Raw genomic sequence first — 19,955 nt, 5'->3', positions numbered from 1 at the left:
CCCTGCTAAGCATGCAATATTTATGAGTAAAAGCAGACTACTTTGGATTTGACTAGCTAGACAAAACTTTTTATTTAAGCTATATATAGCTTGTTATCTGGGACAAATAAATAAATTATTAGATTTAACATTTTTGCCAGTGGTCAAGGATTCCCAATAATAAATGTATCCAATAATTTCTGAATTAACAGAATATGAAACAGCATAGAAATTCCTGTGTAAAGAGAATGTCATCAAACAAAATGTATAAAATAGTTGTTTATTACATACATTGTACTAACGTTCACATTTAGTAAAAGAAAATGAAATAAAATGATAAATTACAACATAAAATAATCTCCTGGATTGTTCTTTATTGCACCTGTACCACGTGCTAGGTGTACACTTGTGCAGCTGCAAGTCTGTCCATGAAAGGTTGAACAAGTTCACTTGTGGCAAAGTTAAAAATCAGTCCAAATGTGATAGAGATAGGTAAGGCTGGTAGTGCCTTACGGAATATGGCTAATAATAATAATGTGAAACATAAACCCTGAAATAGAAAAATATAATACCTATAATTTCTTTTCACAATTAGGTTAACATTCAAATATACTGTATATACATGTTTTGAAAAAATCCCCAGAATGTGACCTACCCAATTAAAATATTGCCAGGTTTGTACTTCATGAGCAACTCAACAGGTGCAACTTGTTGCACAGGATCTGCTAACCAGTTCAGAGCAAATGAGATCACCCAAGGTTCTGAGTTTTTCTGTTATGTTTAGTAAACTATTGTTTGCCTTTTGTTTTTGCAATAGGATTTGGTTCATGTTTTGTATTACTAATTTTTATATAAATTTCATTGACTAATATTTTGTATTTTTTTAAATCAAAGAAAAAGAATGACTTAAATGTTGCCAATTTAATGTTATCAAATATTTACGAAGAACTATTTATATGAAAGTGCCATGCTGTAATCACTCAGTTATGAAGATGCTTTTGTTTTATTTAACATTGGATATTTTTTTTTCAATAGTAAACCCAAAGATAGTTCAGGTTTTTATTTTTACTAGTTTGTTCCTCCAAATATGACTATATACTTACAATAAGAATTGCTACAAAACAAGCTAAAGTTGTATTCCAATCCCCATTGGACGAAGCTTTACCAACTAACACACCATAAAATATAAAGTCACCAAGTCCTAACTTTACTCCTCCTGCAAGGCAAATAAAAAGTAACTGTGATACACTGTGATAAATTGTTGTTTGCTGAATGTCCAGTGGCAAGTATTTGATAGATATTCTTAATATTTACCAAGAAAACTATAAGGTAATAATTAGACATGTTGCTTGACACTCCAGTCATAATTTCTACATTGCAATTAAACATATGTTGCTAAGAAACACACTGATAAAATTCATAAGTACTATGAGACAAATGCTGTAATAATTTCTGTATTTTTTTTATGCTAGAAGTATTTACTAAGCTGTAAATGTATATTCTATTGGTCACTTAACTTTAACTTATAGACAAGCAGCTCTTTTCAGAAAAAAATCTTTAGTGTAGGAATACTTGTAAGTCATACATATTTCTTTACAACTTAAAATAAATTTTAAATATAAGAGTTTTGATGAAAAGAGTCACAGTTTCTAAACTTTCAAGAAAGTTAATTCAAACTTATTTAGGTGTTTTTTGAAGATTCAGTCCATCTTATATTCAAAATATTGAAAAAGATTTATTTTTCATCTGATGTTTAGGGTGATTAGGTCTGAAATTTTCAAGAAAAAATGCCTTTTATAAAAAAATTCAAAATTAGGTCTTTCTATATCTTAGCCTACAATAAATTTCAGGACAAAGAAATTTAATACAATGGACATGATGCTATTGTTTTGTCAATTTCTAAAGTTCTAGATGTATGTTTTGATATCAAATAGAAAGAATGAACACCTACTTTCTTCATCTGGTTCATCAGCACTTCTTGTACTATTTCTATTTTCTCTCGGCTGTCTTACTTCAACATCACTTCTATGTTGATCTGTTTCTCCCAAAGCATTAACAGCGCTACGTGCCTGCAAGAAAATTTACAAATAAATCATAATATTTAAGGGCAGATCCAGTCATTTTTAAAAGGGGGTTCCATCCAAGGATAAAGGGGGGATTCTATATCCCTATTAAAAAGCATTGATTCTTAAAAGAATAAGAGGTTCCAACCCCTGGAATCCCCCTCCCCTAGATCGGCTACTGATACTGATTGATTGTTGGCTGCTTATAATTAGCAGCAAAGTAAGAGGCACATTCTGATTGAGAAAACTGAAAAAAAAGTTTCCATGTGAGAAAAAGTTACTTTGACTATGAAATATCAAGTAGAATTGCCATTACATTATAAGTTTAGTTTTCAGTATGTCATACTGGTAGGTATCAAAAGCTAAATTAAGATAGTTAAAAAGTTAAAAAAGATATCCTACTCTTTGTGATTCTGTACTACTAGAAGACATGGTTGTATCTCTGCCTGGACGTCTTCTGAACCCTCGTTCATCTACATCATCTGTTGCTTCCTCTGATCTTCCTGTAAATCCTCCATCATCATTGTCGTCTGCATCTTCTGTGGCAGATGGACCATTTAAACTTACAGCTAAAATGTAATCTTACATCAGTAAAATGTTCACACAATTTTTCTCTTGGTGAAATTTTTTTACTTTCACTAGTAACAATTACTGTAAACCAACTTATTTTTTCAAGCAATTTATTCTCACTACTTTCGTGTATATGAAAATAATGTGAATATGCACTACTTGGACCTTTCCTTCTCTATTTCTATGGATACATATCCCTTCCAGAACCCATTGTATAAAAAAAAATAATCAACGTGTGGTTGCCAGTGATCTCAAAATATGATTGGATGATTTTAAGGGTCATAACCTTTTCAGCTAACTGGATGAATCAAAATGTGCTAACAGGTGTTAATGAAACTGACAACTTCACAGAAAGGGGTAAAACATGAAATAAATTTTAGTATCTCAAAAATAAGTTGGTTTACAGAACTTGTGCTGAAGCATGTTTGAACTTAAAAAGCTCCTTTTAAAAAAAAAGACATTTTACACATTAATAATTGTGTCCCTCAATTTCAAGCATGTCCTTCTAAGGTCAAAAGGATAAAAAATATTAAATAGGATACAAAAGAATAATATTGAGAATTTCCCATTTAATTGCTTTTCATTTTAGATATTTTAATATGAACATTTTAAATATTTTAATATGAAAAGTTGTTTGTACATTTCAAACCTCATGTAGAGAACACTACAGACGAAATAATAAAAGAATTCTACAAAACCATTCCAAAACGTCTACTTCAACTAGAAACGGGATTTTATTCAAACTTGAAATCATCATCAACTAGACTTGTCATTCCTTTCCTACTCATTCAACTTTGGAAATCCTGTGACTTTGTGTACAGCAAATAGGGCAAAATGCCCTGTGTATTGTTGAAAACAGAATACACAAAAAAAAAATCAATTTTGTTTGTCACAATTGAATCTGTATTGTAGCACACATCATTTATATCATAAAGATTCCCTTGAAAGGTTCAAAGGTTCAAAACCCACCCTATGTAGATAACTTCAAGTCTATACAATGCTTGTTCACCATTAAACATGCAGGTTTTTAGCTAGGATATTAAAGTTCAGGTACCATAGAAGTATCTAGCAGTGAGGTATGTTTGCAAGTGCATTTTTGCTTTATTTTTAAGTGCAAAATTTGGACCTATTAACAAAATGAAAAGCAAATGGGCAAAATATATTATACTTGATCCTTCTGGCATATATCCTAAGTTTATCTCTGAAAAGAATTTAAAAAAAATATATATATTTTTTATTTGATTTATGTCTGGATTAAGCCTGGCATGATCAGACTCTGTTACAAAAATTTGAAAGATGATTTCACTTACAGAATTTACTATCAAGACAAAACGTATCTTTGGCTTAACAAATAACATTTTTGGGAAATGCATTCCAATTAATCTAGTTAAACATCATGAACATTAACCACCTCTGAGTCAGTAATTTTAAAAAAAGAAAAAATTGGCGAAAATAAACAGCATTGAAAAAATTTATGAATTAAAAAAAACAACTAAACCATGTTATCTCAATAACTACAATTCAAAACAAATGTCCCCATGGGCACTTTTTATATTAAATAACATAATGACTATACATAGTAGATATAGTAATATCAAATTAGAATTAGAATTCAATTCTTTAAAACAAAATCAGATCTTAGATTAAGATATAAGGACTGCTTTTACAATCCTTTATAGAGAAATAATATATATATATACAGAGTTATGCAATAAATATTCTTCATCTTCTATTTATTGCTATATATTTTTTTAAACAATATGAGGTCATTTTTGGTTGATATCATATAAACAGAGATATCTGGAATATGTTTTTTATTTTTTGCTGTGAAGCTTTCTCAATATGCTTTATATTTCAAATGAATAAAATTGTAAAAAAAAAGCATTATTTATGTTAACATCATGATAAACAAAGAAAAAATTATGACAAATGAATTAAATAATTAAGACAATCCTGCTTTTTTTTGCACACGGTTAATAAAAATCCCAACCATTAATGCCTTAACAATAATAAGATAGACTACAAATATTGTATACAGGTTGAAAACATAAAAAGAGGGAAACAATACAGTCATATATAAAACCATTATATAGTATACAAAGTCAATGTCAAATTAATGAAATAAAAGTCATAAGAAACGAGTGACCAGTAAAAATAATGTTCTTCCAATTCTTGAACCAATGCATACAAATATCATCAACTTAGTCTTCTGTGCACGAATTTATCATTTGTTTCATGTAAATTTTGTATAATCGTCATTTTTTTTCAATTGGTCAGTGTTTTTGTGAAAATATGGCAGGTATAAATATGAATTAATTAAAGAATTTTTTTCAGAAAAATTTATATGCGCATAAGTTTTATAATGAAAACTATCCATTGAGTTATAAAAAAAACATATGCATTGTTTTTTGGTTTGAGGTTTCTTATGACTTTAAGTACTATATTGTAGATTTACATTGTAGATTTATGTCGGACATTACCGTCAGATTTTCGATTGTTGGTCAATGATGAAAAAGCTGCAGATACAACACTAAATTAATTAACAAAGGTCTATTAAGGAGCCTGAACAAATTATTAGTATAGCTATTGCATTAATAACTAAGCTAAATCAACAAACTGCATAACTAATTGATAATTAATTTTTTTTTCTTCTTCTTCTTATGGTATCCAGTTATCCATCAGATTTTTGATGATTACTAACTGCTGCGCATGCGTAGGATAATAATAAATAAATATTTACAAAATAAGTTTTTAAATAGGAGCATGCTCGCATTGGCATACCCCTTATATGTTCCACTGCAGTTTATTGTTATTAATCTTTTAAATAGTTGTGGAAAGAAAACAATACAAACAATAAGTTAGTTAATTAGTAAAGATTCTATTATCATCTTTTTTTTTCATGACTAGTATAGGAATAAGCCATTTTATTTTAAAGGTTTAAAAACAAATATATTAATTAAACCTACTGGTTTCTTTCTGTGGTTTCTTTTTCTTTTTACTGGATTTCTTGTCTTTTTCTCCCTCAGAATCTGAAGCCATTCCTGCTACATTCCACACCATTGTAGCTGTAAATATAACAATATTCTACATTTTAAACAAAATACTTCAATAATTTCTAATACACAATGTACCACAAATACTGTACAACAGCCTGAACAGGTATTCAGTCATGTTCTTTGTTATATTTCCTATTGATTTGCATATCTAACTTTTTTTTAAAGTTGTCTGTTCTTTGAACAAAATGTCCAAATAGCTCCTACTAAAATATTTCCTGAAATTTAAAGTTTAGGGAAAACCAATTTTTCACCTAAACCATACCAAATACTAAGACTTTTTTCTTATGAAAAGTTTTTGTATTAGAATTCTCAAACAATGCCAGAATGCACTATAAGGAGATTTATAACTATAGAGAATCATAAATCTCTCTCCGCAAGTCCAAAAATATCAGTTGATTTTGGAAATCAGCACAATCAGGTTTCATAACAGAGTAAAAGACTTTATCACTTAGAGAATTTCTTGGCATGCAGGGAACAATGAAGTAGTCAACCATCTTTTTATTCATATTAGTAAAAAACCAGATGCTCCGCAGGGCGTAGCTTTATACGACCGCAGAGGTTGAACCCTGAACGGTTGGGGCAAGTATGGACACAACATTCAAGCTGGATTCAGCTCTAAATTTGGATTGTGATTAAATTGTTGACACAGCATAGGTTTCTGACACAGAATGAATGTGTTCTAATGAACTTAACATTTTTGTTTTCTCTTGGAGCAATTCACTATGCTGTTGAATATTAATCCTCTCAAAAAAATGTTTGAAGAAATTTTCTTTTTATTTATGAAATTTCAAATGAGAAAAATTGAACCCAATTTTTTAATCACATCCCCCTTTCCCTTATTCCAAAACTAATTTCAATTAAAATATTCTAATGGAGTTTGCAACAATAACTACTCATTTAAATACATCATAAAATATTAAGATGTAAAAAAAACTGCTTGTTATCACTGAATGGTTAAGATTATTTAAATGTATCAGTTGGTAGTAAAAAATGAATATACATTGTATATTGTATATAACAAAGATTTAAGTTGATTCTGGACAAAGAAAGATAACTCCAATTAAAAAAAATTCTTGCAATAAGATAATTCTTGCTTACTATTCTGGACAAAGAAAGATAACTCTAATTAAAAAAAAATTTGCTATTTCACAATATTGTGAAATTAGATATTTCTTGCCATTGCACAATACTGTGCAATTGAAAAGACTTGCTATTGCACAATACTTAATATAATAATTTAAGATCCTGATTTGGACCAACTTGAAAACTGGGCCCATAATCAAAAATCTAAGTACATGTTTAGATTCAGCATATCAAAGAGGCCCAAGAATTTAATTTTTGTTAAAATCAAACTTAGTTTCATTTTGGACCCTTTGGACCTTAATGTAAGCCAATTTGAAAACGGGACCAAAAATGAAGAATCTACATACACAGTTAGATTTGGCATATCAAAGAACCCCATTTATTCAATTTTTGATGAAATCAAATAAAGTTTAATTTTGGACCCAGATTTGGACCAACTTGAAAACTGAGCCAATAATCAAGAATCTAAGTACATTTTTAGATTCAACATATCAAAGAACCCAACCGATTCATTTTTTGTCAAAATCAAACTAAGTTTAATTTTGGACCCTTTGGACCTTAATGTAGACCAATTTGAAAACATAACCAAAAGTTAAGAATCTACATACACAGTTAGATTCGGCATATCAAAGAACCCCAATTATTCAATTTTGATGAAATCAAACAAAGTTTAATTTTGGACCCTTTGGGCCCCTTTTTCCTAAACTGTTGGGACCAAAACTCCCAAAATCAATACCAACCTTCCTTTTATGGTCATAAACCTTGTGTTTAAATTTCATAGATTTCTATTTACTTATACTAACGTTATGGTGCGAAAACCAAGAAAAATGCTTATTTGGATCCTTTTTTGGCCCCTAATTCCTAAACTGTTGGGACAAATTATTCAATTTTGATGAAATCAAACAAAGTTTAATTTTGGACCCTTTGGGCCCCTTTTTCCTAAACTGTTGGGACCAAAACTCCCAAAATCAATACCAACCTTCCTTTTATGGTCATAAACCTTGTGTTTAAATTTCATAGATTTCTATTTACTTATACTAACCTAAACTCAAAAATCAATACCAATCTTCCTTTTGTGGTCATAAACATTGTGTTTAAATTTCATTGATTTCTATTTACTTAAACTTAAGTTATTGTGCGAAAACCAAGAATAATGCTTATTTGGGCCCTTTTTTGGCCCCTAATTCCTAAACTGTTGAAACCAAAACTCCCAAAATCAATCCCAACCTTTCTTTTGTGGTCATAAACCTTGTGTCAAAATTTCATAGATTTCTTTTAACTTAAACTAAAGTTATAGTGCGAAAACCAAGAAAATGCTTATTTGGGCCCTTTTTGGCCCCTAATTCCTAAAATGTTGGGACCAAAACTCCCAAAATCAATACCAACCTTCCTTTTATGGTCATAAACCTTGTGTTAAAATTTCATAGATTTCTATTCACTTTTACTAAAGTTAGAGTGCGAAAACTAAAAGTTTTCGTACGACAACGACGACGACGCAGACGACGACGCCAACGTGATAGCAATATACGACGAAATTTTTTTCAAAATTTGCGGTCGTATAAAAAGGATCTTGATATTTACATTTTGGTAGAATTACAAATTGATATCAAAAACACTATACATCTTTTTCTCTTTTTAGAGGTTAAAATTTCTGAAATTTGAATGACTTGGTCACATGTTCACAAGATGTTTAAGCTTCTTACAAAAATAAAAGTAAGAAATATTCTAAAATGTCGTCTTTTGCAGCAATAAATTTCATCAGAAAACGAGGTATATTTTGCTTCTAAACGCAAAGTATAACTAAATGGTGTATAACATTTGTGTATTTTCAGGTAAAAAATTGTTAACAATATACAAGTAATAGTCATATTACACAAATACTCACATGAATAAATAAGAGCAGGGAAAATAGGTTCATTTCTTTCTTGTGCAGTTTCTACCAACATTTTCAATGGACCTTTTGGACATAATACTGCTACTAAATCTATAAGAATTACACAAGGATTACACACAAAAATATATTTTATTGATTTTCAAAATAGCTATTTTCTATGTCATTGTATGTCAGTATTTTTTGCAACAAATAGTTAATAGCCATGAAATTCAGGATCAAATTGGGATGCTGCAGTTATGAATATTTTGATTTGTCCTTAGTGTGCATGATTTAGTGAAGTATTGTTTAAAGTTGCCAAGAAAAGTTTGTAATCACAGTGCATATAAAGTGTTTTTTTTCAAACTGCGTGCTGGAATGAATATAGTATAAACACATCAATTTAACAAAATGTCTGTGTCACAATAGGTCACACTGCAGCAAACATCTTTATTGCAAAGAATTCAACATTTGAAATATTCTATTATTATTTTTGTTATTACCACAATGTAATTTTCTTGTACTGTTTTATTTTTGTAAAACTAAACTATGATTGTAATCTTTGTCATTGTCTTGTCCATAAAGTGCAAGGTTTGGTTAACAACAAAACCAGGTTTAACACACCATTTTTCTTAAAATGTCCTGTTCCAAGTCAGGTATATGACAGTTTGTTATTTAATAGTTTGCTTCTATGTGTGTAGCATTGTTAGTTGTTTATTGTTGCACTTTAATGTTTCTGTTGTTTCATTGCTTTTCTGCTATAGTTGATGTGTTTCCCTCAGTTTTAGTTTGTGTCCCAGACTTGTTTTCTCTCAATCGATTAAAGACTTTTGAACAGCAGTATACTACCGTTGCCTTTATTTAATGCCATCTGAGGGACCTCAATTGAAATAAAACACATATTTTATAAACACATGAGTAAAAACTTACCCCACACTACCATAACACCTAATACAGCCCATGTGGTCCAATCAGGTAAGTATTTAATAAATATCAACGCCATTAGTGCTGATATAACAATGAGATAGGCCTGCTGGAGAAATAATGGACCTTTCCAATGTATACAGACCATTCCTACCACACCAAAGTTCCACATCAATATAGCCACTGTTATGTAGTCCATAGGCACATTGTAAGCTTGTAGTACCACACTGAAAAAGAAGTACATTTAAGGTACCAAGGACTAAAACTTGTAATAAATGTGCTTAAGTAAATTTAACACAGATTACATCTGAACAAAATCTTCAACAGCAATCGTACAATTCAAAATGTCTTTTTGCATTGATTTCCCTACATGGGCAAAATTAAATGGATCAAGATTAGTAAAATATCAGACAACAATGTTAGTAACAGTAGCATGAAAATGATATTGTTTTATTTTTGATAACCTTGACTTATTTAACTGTAAAAAAAAATTGTGCTGCAGAAATTTGAAAAAAAAGCTTTCAGGTTTTGCATGATAAACATTGCAAACCTAACTTTTATGCACAATTAATACACTCTGATAGTTCAGATGTAATACCCAATACCCAACTCTACATAGTTAAAGCATATATCCCTAATTTATCTTGTCTACCCTAATAACAAAATTACTTACCCAAGATAAATATATGAGAACAAGAACAGTAACATTAGAGATGACATAATCAGCCAGCCGTGTATGAACTGAAATTATAAAATATATAATTATAGATTACCTATGACAACATTGTTAATTTCATTGATAACAGCTATGTGCAAACTTAGTTTCTAGCGATAATTTTTCATATCACTCTACTGTGATGAAAGAGCTTTTTTGGCTTTAAGTAAAATTATCAATAAGTAACATGAGCAAGATGAAAGGAAAATTTCATAAAATGGCGATAATAGATATTAATTTAAGAACCTTTGTGAGCACGCTCACATACCCCACGTCTTCATATTGTCACTGAAGAAACAAAAATCTCCCTAGCAAGTAAAATGAACACAATCAAATGATTCAAAAGAGCTGCGATGACAAACTACTGTTCAGTTTTTTTGGAGAATTCAAATTCAAAGCGAGAGGAGTCAACAGTAGTGAGGCAAATAAGTTCAAAGGGGCATAACTCCTAGAAAAAAAATTGAATCACAATTTCCCGTCGATATGCACAACTACATAGTATGTCCTTATTATCTGAAAAGGTTTCGTGAAATTCTGTTGTGTGGTTTGAGAGGAGTTGCGATGACAAACTGTTGCAGTAGTACATTAAAGTAAATAAGTTCAAAGGGGCGTAACTCCTAGAAAAAAATTGAATCGCAATTTCCTGTCGATATGCACAACTACATAGTATGTCTTTATTATTTGAAAAGGTTTCATGTAATTCTGGTGTGTGGTTTGAGAGGAGTTGCGATGACAAACTGTTGCAGTAGTACATTAAAGTAAATAAGTTCAAAGGGGCTAACTCCTAGAAAAAAGATTGAATCGCAATTTCCTGTCGATATGCACAACTACATAGTATGTCCTTATTATCTGAAAAGGTTTCATGAAATTCTTTTGTGAGGTTTGAGAGGAATTGCGATGACAAGAAACAGGACTGACGGACGGACGGGTCAAAAACATTATACCCTCTGCAACCCATTGAAAGAGGTGTGGAAGGACTTTTTCTGGATGTCTGGATTGGACCTTTTATTTTACAGGAATTCATGATTAACACTTTTATATAGGGACTAGGGAATTAATGATTTACCTTTTGGAATACAGGAGGACTGTTTTTAATCCAGAATTTAAAAGGATTCAAGGTTAATTTTTCAGGAAATCTAAGGATGAAATCCCCTTCTACATCAAGATTGTGTTTATTTACTGTCTGATGCCTTCAGCTTACTGCTTACCCCATACAGATTTGTCGCAAAAAAGTATTATCTATCAACATCAACGAAGTTGACCACTTTAAGTAAACTTGAAAACGTATTTTCTCAGGTCTCACCATAATTGGTTGAGAAATTTTTTATACCTTAATTTGAACAGCTTATATTCAAAAATCAAAAATAGAAAAAATTATGTGAACATAACAATTTTAACTTTTGTTTTAATTTTTTTTCTAAATCAGTTCTAAAAGGTTAACAACATGAATGTCCTTACTGCTTCAAAATGTTTTCATTAACTTACCTTATAACATCTATATTTATACAACAGGAACAGTATTATAGTCATGACAACTATCACCCCCAGTAATATAAAGGCATTAGCTAATGACTGCCAGATTTTGGTCCCAGTATTTGTCTCTGGTTTGTCGGCATCATGAAATGGTGTATAAATCCTGAAATAGTATATTTTGCATATATGCATGTTAAACAGTTTAAAACAAAATTGATAAAATGTAAACTTCTACATCAACTAGTAGGCAGAATTGTCTCATTGGCAATCGTACCACATCTTTTCATTTCCATATAATCTGCTAGGCAATAACAAACAGGATAATTGTAAAAAAAAAGTACTGTCCATCAGACCTTAAACCCTAAAAATTCTGATAAAAGTGAAACAAAATTAAACTACACAAGAGTGTATTTGAGTTAGGCCTTAGGCAGTGTGCAATAATTTTTTTTCTTGATTCACCAACAAAAGTAGACTAACACCAATTAATAGTTTCTCTCTAGGAAATATCTTATCATCTTATCTTATTGCTTTTTTCCTCAATGCTGAGTGCTTAAACAAATTTATTTTTCATATACAGTTTTTAAGAAAATCATTTTGTTTTGCTTTAATATTAAATCCCCCATAAATCTATTTCTTTCCAAATTAAAGATAAACTTACAAATAGCCACTTTTCTTTGTGTAGAAATTGACAGAGCTAATGGTTGCCACAACAACCAACATGCAAAGTGTGACTGGTACAAATAACATGATGACATGCTTTGCTCCATAGTAAAACTCTTGTTCTTCCTGTTCCTCCTCTCCACTGGTCCCTCGTCTTCTCTGTGGCCTCTCTCTGGTACTTTCTCCTTCATCTTCCGCACTGACCTGAAAAGAAAAAAATTTAAACAATGATACATGTAACACCAAAATAAAAATATTCTGCTATACGATAAACCTTATGACCAAACAAAGAAGTAAGTATTTAGGATTTCCTCCTTGAAAAAATAGGGTAGGAACATTTTCATTTTGCTCAATTATTTAATCCTTTTTAATAGGGAAACATAAAATTTTATGCAAAGAAAAAAAAACTTTACGGTAGGCATCATAGTCCTCCTGTCTAAAACTTCTCCTAGTTGTAAAATCAATGAAGACAGGCTTTCACTTACCCTTGGTTGTTGTCCCTCTAAGTCGTCATAGTCCTCCTGTCTAAAACTTCTCCTGGTTGTGGAGTCGAGGGAGGCAGAAGTAGTCATTAGAGGAGTCCTCTCTGAATTTGGCTCTGTTTCACTTTCACTCATGTGGACAAAACAGATCTATACTGAAAAAGTGAAAAAAACAATAAAGATAACAAATAATTTATACATATTCCATGTACAAAGAAAGACTGATATATTGATCATGAGTACAAATGTAGGTGCAATTTTCATAATTTTTTGTTGCTATGGACGATGAGTATGGTAACTTGTAACTCATTTTTAATTTTAAAAGCTGAGAAGTTATGAAAAAATCCACATACAGTGTACATGTATAAATTATGAATATTATGCAACTAACAGCTAAATTTGTAAATATATAAAATAGTACATCCTCCTATATAGTCATTAAAAACTCTAAAAAAATTCAACCATGTTAACAGATGTCATAACAAAAAGAATAATATAAATTGTATGTACATTGAAATAACTGGAAAAACACAGTAGTGTGGGTGGCACTTGTAAACTTCTTGCAATGGTAAGTTGGTGTTGGTATGAGAAAAGAAAGTGTTAAAATAATGGGAATAAGCTGAAATATAGAAGAGGTCAGCATGCCCTAAGTGCCTGTAATTTGAATGTGTACTTAGCATGCTTAGTGTATTTAGTTAAACATACATTTGTTGTCATATGTTTCCTCATAAGTAAGTAATCCAATGGGGAAATTTGTCTCAAAGTTGGTCATCAGGTGCAAAAAGCATCAATTTTGACGATTTTTCATCCTTTTTTTAAACAGGGAAGATGGTCATGCTGGTATAGGTATACAGCTGTAGCCTGCATGAAGATTGGACCCCAGTTAACAAATTGAAACAAACAGTTGTTAGGTGGGAGTAATTATGATCTTGGTTCAGCAGTCTAAAGACAGTCATTTGGAACAAAAATACTGAATTTTAGTAATTTTTCTGAATTTTTACTTCAAATAGGTTGAAACAGGAAATAGTTGTTTCCTATGCGTAATTCAATAAAAATTACAACTATTTTTGCCAGTTTTATGCATCTGAACTTCCTATGTAAGACTGAAGGGAAGCCCACTCCTCCAGAAAACCGAGTTTCATCAGATTTCAATTTTCCAAGTCCATATTTAAGCTCAAAATGCAATTTATACATGAGAACCATGACATTAGATAGCCTAAGGTTGACTGAACAGGCCTAACTTTTGAAATAAGTATCATAAAATTTTGCAGCCATATAAAAACTGTATGTCAGCTTTTCTCTATATTAAATAGGAATTATTATCTTTATTGTACATGTAAATTCGTAAAAGATTATGTGATACAAACCTTAAGTGAGTGTTATTTGAGGTCTGTCATGTCTGTCTAATGGTTTAATGCGTCAGGAGTTTCTATTTTTAGAACACAAATTTTCCAATTCCAAAGATATCATTCACTCTCTCTTGACGTAACATAGAAATGAATTCAAATCAGATAACTTTGAGAAACATTTAGACCTGGAGAGTGGGAAGATACCTTTTACTGCGAGATGTTTGTTTCCAAATTGGCCTCAGTAGACAAAATAATTACAATTGCCATACTTTGGTCGGATTGCTACGGATGATTCAGTCAACAAAAGTAGGCGTGTTATACGCCATTGGGTAGAAAAATCAATTCAGATTTACAACATAACCCTTGTACACGTGTATCCTTACGAACATCTCTAAACAGAATATTTGGAAAGTTATCATACATATAAAAAATGTGTTAACAAAGTGAATTTAAGCTTCTGGCAGAGTGAGAAATGTAATTTCTTATTTTGTAGTGTAGGACAATGTAGGATGAAATTAGAATGTGTGCATAAAAACACAAACCTAATATAAACTGATAACTAACAGCACAATTCAAACCAACAGTATCTCCAAGCAATCAGTCTGAAAATCAGATATTATTGTGCTTTACATGACACGATTAGTATTCTTTGTGAACTATGATTCATGACATGATGAAGAAATTTTACCGATATCTGAGTAAATTTTTAAGAATTCATTATTGTTCACGTAAAATAAGCCTTTCTGTTATACATTCAAGATGATAAATACATGTATTAATAATGTCTTATTGACATACTCATCAAGGAAAACATTGTTTTCCTAAATTTTATTTCCTGGTTCAATGGTTCTGCTCCCGGAAGTTCTTTCTGTTTAGTAGGAACGATAATCAATATCTACGAATGCATCCTAAGTACCGAAATGCAATTGAATATTAATTGAACAACAACTTACCAATATTTTTTTTGCGTGTTTATCATCAAACATGATTATGCATATCAAAGGTAGGAATGACATATAACATCTTGTTTTGGGATTATTTTAGTTGTCGTTTTTAAAAATGGATTGACATAATAATAAAAACAGCTTGTCATGTTCCTAAATGCTCTTCAACTTTGTATTTATTTGGCTTTTTTAACTATTTTGATCTGAGCGTCACTGATGAGTCTTATGTAGACGAAACTCGCGTCTGGCGTACACAATTATAATCCTGGTACTTTTGATAACTATCATAACTTTTCAAGAAAGTAAACGTATAAACATGGGATTTGTATAGTGATCTCAGTCACTTTACAAATCCTTCGTATAAAGAACAATGCTTTGCTCCACACGTATATTTTCAGTTAAACATGGATTTACGCCATCTTAAAATCGTGAACCTGTTCTTGAACCGAAAGAATATAACTGTTACAACTTGAAAGAAGCAATCAAATACCATGTGTCCTAGGTAAAGAAAAAAAAAGAAAAATGTTTATCAGACACCAAACAGTACACAAAATTAAAAAAAAGAAGATTTGACCGCACAAATCACACCAAGATACTGACTGAGGTGTTCTTAGTCGGATCGCTGTTTTTTTTTAGTGAACTCTATTGACAATAGATATAGGAAGATTTGGTATGAGTGCCAATGAGACAACTCTCCATCCCGATATAACAATTTATAAAAGTAAACCATTATAGGTCAAGGTACGGTATTCAAAACAAAGCATTGGCTCACACCGAACAGAAAGCTATAAAGGGCCCCAAAGATTAGTAATGTAAAACCATTCAAACGAAAAACCAACGGTCTAATCTATATAAAAACGAGAAACGAGAAACACGATAAACTACACAAGCACACGACGACTACTGTACATCAGATTCCTGACTTAGGACAGGTGCAGACATTTATAGGGGATTAAACGCGTTTTAATGTCCGTTTATCTACTTTTTCAATATGTCGATGAGTTATAGCCGAGGAATAAGCATAGTTTCGGATTAGTAAATATGTTTATCCTATCATATCCTTAGACATACATCACCACTAGCTATGACAAATTAAGTATTCATTAAGGAAGCTGGCTTGTCATGTTTTAGTTTTTGTGTCAGATTTCGGAATCCTCTGGTTTTATCTATTTCAATGCCTTGAAAAATTTTGCCCGGTGACCCCCATTTTTCTCAGTTTTGTAAATCTTTTACATGCATAATGATAAGCCATCTGTAAAAGTCTTATAACATTTTAATTACTTTTTAACAGTTTTTGAGAACTTCAACTTGTCAATAATAAAGCTTAAAAAGTCAAGGGAGAATATTTTCCCGCCAAAATTTCAATGGCTAATATTTCAAAAACAAGCACGGTGACATATATATTTTTTTGCTCTTTGGATTCCTTTATTAATCCCTTATTTATATAAACTAGTGCTTTTAAGTTAATTACTTTGAAACATAGAAGCGAAATCCCTTAATAAAATATATGAGCACAAAACACTAGACCAAATGTATAACAATGGTATAACAGAAAACAATAACAACAAAGTAACCCTCTGTCACAGACCACTCACATTACAGACCACTCACATTACAGACCACTTTAAAACTAAACTAGTTTTTAAGTTAGGTGCCCAATCGGGATAAACTGGTCCGTTTAATAATATCGGTTAAATATTTATAAACTCATAGCGATCCTATGCTAGTTTGACATGTTGTTGTATTACACTTGTCTGTAGTACTATTCTAAACATATGTCTTTCGTCCATGTTTTTGATTTTTAAATGATGTTTAAAAACTGTTCAATGTATTTGTTATCACAACATTTTATCTTCGGCGTACTCAATGAAGGATATAACAGAGAGACATGACGTGCATGTACATACATCAATAGTATCATAATTTGATATTGGATAATCACCCGCTTGGAAAGGTTATTATAACGACCACTGTATTTTGGTAAAAAATGTAGGTGTAAACATTGGATAACCAGATGAAGTATTGATTTCAACGTTTTAACAGAGGCATTCATAATATCATAAACGTAACATTTTCTGAACAAGACGTAGCTATAGTTCAATGTAGTCAAATGATTCACGACCTTTAAAAACAAAATATTAAGATTGGTTTATTAAAAACTGTTTGTGATTTTACAATTAATTCTGCAAACATTAGATTGGAAAACTCCAAAGGAAAGAGTGAGGTCATTTTGGTTTTTTTTAGTAATAAATAATGCAGTTTCTTTTACTTCCTTTTCTTCTACAATTAACTGTTGGCAATATTTAACAGGATAATTATGATGATTTTGAAAATTAGATTTATTTCTGGTTTCTTTGTTCTAAGACGTTAAGATAAGTCTCTTTGAGTTGAGACACAGACACATCATCCATCCAACCAGATCATGATGATGTCTTTTGGTTAATTTGTGTTCGTGGGTTGAAGTTCTACTGACTACTTACACTATGAATCCACTAGCGAAATGTTTTTATGATCTTCAGAAATCAGTTTAGTCGTCTGATCTGCATTTCACCGATCGTGTCCTATTCGCGAATTTGACTGAGTGTAAACTCTCCTCGCAACTGCACGGTGGGTATGGTTGTCCTGCGAGAGAACGTACTGTGCTGGTGATTTGGTCCTGACGGGTGCTGGTGGGTCCTGATTCTGTGCTGGTGGGTTTGTTTACATTGTATCAGAACGGCAATAAAACGACTGTTTTGTTGCTTAATTTTTCTCTGATGCGTCATAAGTACCATGCAAAGTATATTACAACAATATAATATTGCAAAAGTCGTGCAAATTCGTTAAACGGAATTGTCCTGACGCGGTGCTGGTGATAAGAAAAAATGGTCCTGGTTCTGTGCTCCTATGTCCTGGTTCTGTGCCTTTATGTTTTAGTTAAAAGTGGCATATATTCAAGATCATTGATGATGTACTGTTATTTATTAATTAACTGTTGCCTGGTTTCTTGAAATTGACATTGTTGTGAATCCGTGTACTGTTATTATGCAAGAAAAAATACCCCTATCTTTTTTTTTTTTTTTTAAATTAACTCTAATCTTATTTATTGGCCTGTTAATGGAACCCTTCTTGCCCCCTTTTAAGATAAGAAAATGTGTTTACGATTTTCGGGATTACAATCATTTTGCAAGATCAACAAAATACGTTGTAATTTATACAATACTTATATAAAGTAGATGATGTGGTATGTTTGTTGTCAATGAACAAATTTCCATAAGACACCAAAGGAAGTATGTGTTAATAACCATACGTCATCGTAATACCTTCAACAATAACCCATTAAATAAAAATGTAAAAGTTTTTGCATAAAAATGGAGAGCAAAAATATAGAACAAAGGACTTTCTGATCGTTTGAATCATATGTCTTTAGCAGCTTAAAACACATTTTTTGTGAACAATTTAGTGCTGACTATAAGAATGAAAATAGTATTGCGGGTTTGTTTGTTTGGGTTTTATTTGGGGGATGGGGATAAGTAAGAGCGAGGTTACAGTGAAAGTTTTAAGCTTGGAATAGTTTCCCATAAGATGAAAAAGTTTGTATTTTAAAAGAAAAATGTATCTTATAGCTGTTAAGAATCACTTGCTGTATCTGTAAGATTTTTTCAACATAACTTTTTTGTCTGAATGGTTATCAGTTTTTTTTCTTCAAAAGTTCGATAGAACACTAAAAAAATCACTATTTTATGAAAGGGCAGTATTCAGGACAGTAACAATCAACGTAAACACGCCTGGAAAGTAAAATGCGTACTCGGCTGTCTGTAATCGACCATTTTTAGACACCCTCCTAAAAACAAACCGGGGTGGGGGTTCAGAGATGCAAATAAAGTACTTAGATCAATATTTTATCTTTTCGGGTATGGTTTATGACCCCTTCTGTGGCATGTCAATTACGAAATGTGCAAACTGCAAAAGTATCAAAACAGCTGCAGACAATGAATAATAGAGACATAATTTTGTATATATGTAAAGGGGAAACTTCTTGCAAAGCATTATTATTTATATAGATATAGGAAGATGTGGTGTGAGTGCCAATGAGACAACTCTCCATCCAAAAAACAATTTAAAAAGTAAACCATTATAGGTTAAAGTACGGCCTTCAACACGGAGCCTTGGCTCACACCGAAAAACAAGCTATAAAGGGCCCCAAAAATTACTAGTGTAACTAGTAGAAAAAGAGAATTTGGTGAAAATAAAATCACTATTTTTGTAGAAAATTCACAGACCTTTGTACAGAGATTTTTGTTATGTTCAGCATGGGATCAACGCAAGGGTACATTATCCTTAAAAGTCTATTTAAAAGTATTTGAAACTAACGTTTGCTTTGTTAATTGTGCATTTCAAAATTCCCCAAGGGTTACTGGGAAATAGAAATATAGTCACTTAGTCTTCTCCCGACCGGCAGTAAAACTCTTGCCGTAGTGGGGCGTCCGTTTGGCTGTGCGGGATCTATCAAGTTCGCAGTCGCGTCCGGTCAGAATGGGGACGTTAAATCCGATGTCTCGTGTAAAGAGAGTGCCACACTCTTTGCACGTTAAGAACCCTTGCACCAACTCTTTGAGAGAGCCGTGGTGTAGTGGTAGTGCATCGGACTACTAACACAAAGGTTCCTGGTTCGATTCCCGTGCGGGATGAAAATTTCAGGAACTCGATTTTCGGCTCTCCCTTGACACCATTTGCGAGTATGGTCTTAAAGAAACGATGATAGTCCGTCGGAAGTGGACGATAAATGGCTGACCTGTGTTAAGAGA

At 31.6% G+C, this 19,955-nt stretch overlaps 1 protein-coding gene across 5 annotated transcripts; it reads right to left on the bottom strand.

Annotated features, from left to right (window-relative positions):
- Positions 1-245: 245 nt before the first annotated feature.
- Positions 246-15,130, bottom strand: LOC134711491 (presenilin-2-like). 5 transcript variants are annotated; one of them, XM_063572110.1, is made up of 14 exons: positions 15,023-15,120; positions 14,767-14,826; positions 12,879-13,030; positions 12,392-12,597; positions 11,746-11,896; positions 10,219-10,286; positions 9,552-9,772; positions 8,637-8,735; positions 5,579-5,677; positions 5,093-5,128; positions 2,445-2,611; positions 1,931-2,048; positions 1,083-1,195; positions 246-529 (listed from the first exon to the last, which is right to left on the bottom strand). In XM_063572110.1, the coding sequence occupies exons 3-14, from the start codon at positions 13,008-13,010 to the stop codon at positions 374-376; spliced, it is 1,566 nt and encodes a 521-aa protein (XP_063428180.1). In that variant the 5' UTR covers positions 13,011-13,030; positions 14,767-14,826; positions 15,023-15,120; the 3' UTR covers positions 246-373. The 5 variants fall into 5 exon arrangements, with proteins under 5 accessions (XP_063428180.1, XP_063428183.1, XP_063428181.1 ...); XM_063572113.1 differs by lacking the exon at positions 5,093-5,128 and adding an exon at positions 3,781-3,813; XM_063572111.1 differs by lacking the exon at positions 14,767-14,826 and having other exon boundaries at positions 15,023-15,130.
- Between the last annotated feature and the right edge of the window lie 4,825 nt (positions 15,131-19,955).

This window comes from Mytilus trossulus, chromosome 3 (assembly GCF_036588685.1).
Source record: "Mytilus trossulus isolate FHL-02 chromosome 3, PNRI_Mtr1.1.1.hap1, whole genome shotgun sequence".
Lineage (NCBI taxonomy): Eukaryota > Metazoa > Mollusca > Bivalvia > Mytilida > Mytilidae > Mytilus > Mytilus trossulus.
The sequence above is the reverse complement of the archived record's forward strand: the minus strand, read 5'-3'. Positions and strand labels throughout refer to the sequence as shown.

Bases quoted from the DNA above. Each gene is read 5' to 3' on its own strand.
- LOC134711491 (XM_063572111.1), bottom strand. From the start codon at position 13,010: ATGAGTGAAAGTGAAACAGAGCCAAATTCAGAGAGGACTCCTCTAATG. The intron at 9,773-10,218 runs GTAAGTAATTTT...CTTCTTTTTCAG, and splicing joins TTCTCATATATTTATCTTGG to TGTGGTACTACAAGCTTACA. The intron at 8,736-9,551 runs GTAAGTTTTTAC...TAATTCTTATAG, and splicing joins AGGTGTTATGGTAGTGTGGG to ATTTAGTAGCAGTATTATGT.